The sequence below is a fragment of the Tachysurus vachellii genome, chromosome 21 (assembly GCF_030014155.1).
Source record: "Tachysurus vachellii isolate PV-2020 chromosome 21, HZAU_Pvac_v1, whole genome shotgun sequence".
NCBI lineage: Eukaryota > Metazoa > Chordata > Actinopteri > Siluriformes > Bagridae > Tachysurus > Tachysurus vachellii.
The window spans coordinates 875,708-880,552 of NC_083480.1; the positions used below are offsets into that span (position 1 = coordinate 875,708).

Consider the following 4,845-nt stretch of genomic DNA (forward strand, 5'->3'; position numbering starts at 1 on the left):
TGATGTTTTGTGTTTTTAGTCTTTGTATTGTAGCAGGACAATAAAAGGTGCTAGTACTAAAACTTCAGTACTAGAGAAGGTTTCAGTCAGTGTAACACACACACACACAAACATTCAATTGTTTTTCATCTTTATTTTTCCTTTTTTTTTTTGCACTCTTTCCAAATGTCAGAAACAGCATTTAAAATAAAGACACCTGAACAAATCTCAAAGAACCAGTAATACAAATTTTGCTACAGAGAAAAGATTTCACAAACGTAGTATGAAAATATAATTTCAAAACTACTTTACAAAGAGGTTACGATACATTCACTATACAGGACGTTGCAGGCTGCGCCGTACATCTAACCGTACACGGTATAAATTACTGAGACGCTTCCACAGGTCGTCTGTGTGAAGCTGCTGCTCTACAAAATGATGTGTACGATCGATTCAGACGTACACAAAGTGTGTTAAAAAGCTTTTACACACAAGTGACACCACATCAACATGAAACCAGAACTGTACATCTGTTCAAGTATCAAAATTGGCACTGTTCACTGTACTCACACACACACACACACACACACACACTTTGTGTTTTTTTGGCATCTAGACTCATCAGCTCCTCCTATGATCATTACACTAATAACACACACGACTGATCACCTGAAATGTTGCCCATGACAACACAACACTAATGTTTAATACTGCTGTGGGACTCAGATGATGTGTAAAGGGCTTAGTGAGTGTACACCAGAGTAGCAGTGTGAGGCTGTTCCTGTACCCACAGCTGAGGGTCACCTCACTCAGAGCTCATTCCTGTACTGCTAACACCAGGCCTCCTCACTGTCGTGTGTGTGTGTGTGTGTGTGTGTGTATGTGTGTTCCAGTCACTAACGGCTTGTACTGGGAAAACGGGGTTCAGTGTGTAGGCGGAGTTGGTGGTGGTGTTTTTGTAGACGGTTATTGCACTTTTGTAACCATCCACCATTTGCCTGTGATCTGACCCCTTTTCTTTTCTAATCTCAGTGCCTTCGGTTCGGTTCTGCTCATGAAGTCTACAGTGAGGTTGTCTCCTGGGTTCAAGTGCTACCTCACCTTAGAAAGCATGGTGCCTGCAGGTGAAGGTGATTCTCCTGAGCCCAAGTGTTGGGGGGGGGATGCTGGACTGCAGCACCTTCAAAAAGCTGACTTTAGTGAGACTGGAGTTGAGGCAGTGCCTCTGATTGGTCAGATGGTACACACTTGTATTATACCCTTTAATTTGACAATTAGCGAGCTCTAGTGCTTACACTATAAACCATACAGTACATGTAGAATCGGGCAGGGCGACTGCTCTGGGGGGAAAGACCTGTCTGTCTCTCTGTCTGTCTGTCTGTCTGTCTTCATGGCATCGTAGATTTTAACAAGAGGCAGCAACATAACAGCAGAATACTTGAGAAATACACTAACAAAGTGAGGCTGTGAGCAGAAGCTCCTGCAGACCAGCGAGGCAGGAACAAGCAGCATGATTCACACAACACAACGCAACAAAGCTATGAGAAACTCACAACCACACGTCTTGTCCACTCAACACTGCATTACACACTAGTATCAGGTCTAATCTGATAGGTCAGCTCCACTTGCTCTCTCGGTCCCTTTCACACACACAATAACTTGGCACTTACTTTGGAGCACAAGAGAAACCAATGACATTCAGATGTTCCACCACAGAAGATGTGGATGAAGCCCTGGGTGGAGTTGTGCTGTGTGGGCGTCCCTTTCTCTCACTGGGGAGTATGTAGTGGTGCTGGCAGTGTTGGGACCTGAGATTAATGTCTTTCTAATGAAACACAAAACCTTTGTTTGACATGGAGGAACATGAAGTCATGAGAAAGTGTGAACAATAAACAAACATCAACAGTATCTAGGATTGTGCGAGTTCTCTCTACTCCTGCTATGATTCCCAGCGCTGTTTACTGTCATCAGATTAGATTGGACCTGCAGTCTGTGCTGTAGGATTGCAGGTGGACTTACTAAGGGTTCTGTTCCCTTGGTAGAGGAGAGACAAATGAAATCCATCACTTCACTGCTGCTCACACCACTATTCAGAGGAGCCTTGGCCCTTATTACACACAACAACATTCACTTTAAACAGAATAGAGATGATGTAGAAAAAAACATACACTTTTCTGACACCTATTTACAATAAGCGACTACACAAAATAAAAACGTATGGATTTCATTTGTCTCGTGTGTAACAGTAATCACCTGAACATAGCAGAAGAAAGCTGGTGAAAGCACCATATAAATAAATCAGGACTGAAGTGAATAATGGCACATGTCCTTCATCTTCCTCTGTAACACACGTCCATGTGTGTGTTCCTAACCTTCACCTGCTGCTGTATCTAGAATTTTCCTGTCTTTATTAGGCTTCTTCGATTGGTTCAGGACAGTAAAAACATTCGTGGTGATCACACAAGCCCACTGAAAACACCCGTACACATGCAATTATCCAGTCAGGATCCAAGTCAAGAGCTTCAGGTAACATGCACATCAAACATCGGAATGGAGAGAATAGGATCATAGGACTGCTGGTGATCTAAACATCACCAGGTGATGTTTAGATGTAGCCCCAGATTCCTGTTCTTAGCAGACAAGAGAGGAACCTGATGTGCTCTTCTGCTGTTGTAGACCATCTACCTCAAGAGTTTGATGTTTTGTTCATGATGAATTGCTTCTTCTGCTCACCACATCTGTATAAGGTCACTGTAGTGGATCTTCTGGACCACAACCAGCGTTCCCCTGTTTTGCTGTCTGATGTGAACATTAACTGAAGCTCTTTGGTCTGTATGTTTTCCTGATTGTGCTGCTGCCACAGGAATGAGAGGTGTAGCACTTACAGTGGGCACTGACTAGGTGTTAGAGATCAAATCTTCACATATTGCACAGTGTTACAGATCCATGTGGACGACATTTTTAGGCATTGACCTATACAGAATGACCCAGAAAAGAAAACCATGTTTGCAAATTCCTTCAAAATGAGAATCTGAAATCCCTCATATGTACTGGGACCATGATCTAAAGGAACTACCGACTGAAATCAGCTGCATCCTGTACAGTATGTAAGTCAAAGGCACAAAGGCACACGCCTGTGTGTATCAGATCCAGAAGGAACTGTGTGTAGACCTTCACGGGACACAGATGAGCATGAGGGAATAAAAGCATTTCTGAATGTTCCCTGGAGCTCAGGGAGCTTGATCATTTTGAAATGGAAGAAGTTTGGAGCCCCCAGGACTCTTCATAAATCTGGACATCCAGTTAATGTCAGTAACCAGGTCAGGGGGTGACCAAGAGCCAGTGTCCTCTCTTACAGAGCTTCAGAAGTCCTCCACAGAGATGGGAGAACCTGCCGGAAGAACAACTATCTCTGAAACCCTCCATGAACACTGCAGTAACTTCAGGTCTTTGAATGACCCATGAAGAGAAAGTCTGTGTCGAGAAAACTAAAGATGCAGATCACAGACGCTCCACAGGAGCTTCAGTCAGAAGGAGCAGGACAAACAGATGACATCCAGGAGTTCAGGGGCCTCCTGAATGTCTCTACACACTACTGAATTAAAGTTTACTGAATATTAATGTAAATGAGAGATTTCAGTTTCAATTTGCAAAGATGGTTAAAATAATTGTGTTCCTCGTTATGTGTCAGTGACGTGATACAGTGTGTGTGTGTAAAACCCTCTGGGGTCTGAATGCTGCCTGAAGCCTTTACATCTGATGTAATAGAGACGTAAGCGAATGTGTCAGGGTTCAAAAGTATTCAGACACCTTGAGAATTTACACATTCTACTGTTAGAGATTTCGTTTAAAATGCTGTGTGTATGTGACAAAATCCATAAAAACACATGAAGTAATACAATTAATACATGCACATGCTAAACATTTCATAATAGATAATATGTACATATGTCTGAATAAAAATCTAACAACGTAAGACATCTCTCAGCTTATCTGAGCATAACCACTGGATCCTGTCAATGAGGGTCATCTGTAACCAGCACCTGGACGCATCATGACACATTCTCACTACAAATACAAAGGAATGATCCCAATGTTTCAGTGTGCAAAACAGTTCACAATTACACACCAACATAAACCTGTTAAAACAGATAACAGACAAAAGGTACCAGCTGGAATCTGCTGTCATGTTGTGTGCAGGTGAGTAACTGATAGATATATGTTCTGAAACATTATCAGGCGTGTGTGTGTGCGTGTGTGTGTGTGTGTGTGTGAGTGGGTGTGCGTGTGTGTGTGCGTGTGTGTGTGCGTGTGTGTGTGCGTGCGTGTATGTGCCTGCATGTGTGTGCGTGTGTGTGTGTGTGCGTGTGTGTGTGTGTGCATGTGTGTGTGCGTGTATGTGCCTGCGTGTGTGTGCGTGTGTGAGTGTGTGTGCGTGCGCATGCGTGTGTGTGTGTGTGTGTGATCACAGTGGGGGGTGGAAGTTGATGGTATGGTGTCTGAGCCCTTGAGAGGTTTTGTAGCTTTTCCCACAGCGGCACTTGAAGGGCTTCCTCACACGAATCTGTGTCCTGTGTCCGTTCTTAGCGTGATACTTTATACCGTTCACATTCTTCAATAAGAAAACAACAAAGTTACACACAATCAACAGAGTTACACACAATCAAGATCTCTGCACAACAGCAATTATGTTTATGATGAAGCTGAGAGTAAGAAAAGTTAAAATGTAAATAATATATAAAACACTATCTGACCATGTAAGTGTGACTTATTCTAATTATACTGATTATTAAGTTTGTGTTGTATATGTGTGTGTGTGTGTATGTGTGTGTCTGTGTGTGTGTGTGAGTGCGTGTGTGTGTGTGT

At 42.9% G+C, this 4,845-nt stretch overlaps 1 protein-coding gene across 1 annotated transcript in view; it reads right to left on the reverse strand.

Annotated features, from left to right (window-relative positions):
• Positions 1-150: 150 nt before the first annotated feature.
• Positions 151-4,845, reverse strand: part of jazf1a (JAZF zinc finger 1a) — a 30,396-nt gene continuing 25,701 nt past the window's right edge. Inside the window, exon 5 of the mRNA XM_060857106.1 lies at positions 151-4,591. Coding sequence (XP_060713089.1) covers positions 4,445-4,591 — 147 coding nt within the window. The 3' untranslated portion in view covers positions 151-4,444. The remainder of the gene's footprint in view (positions 4,592-4,845) is intronic.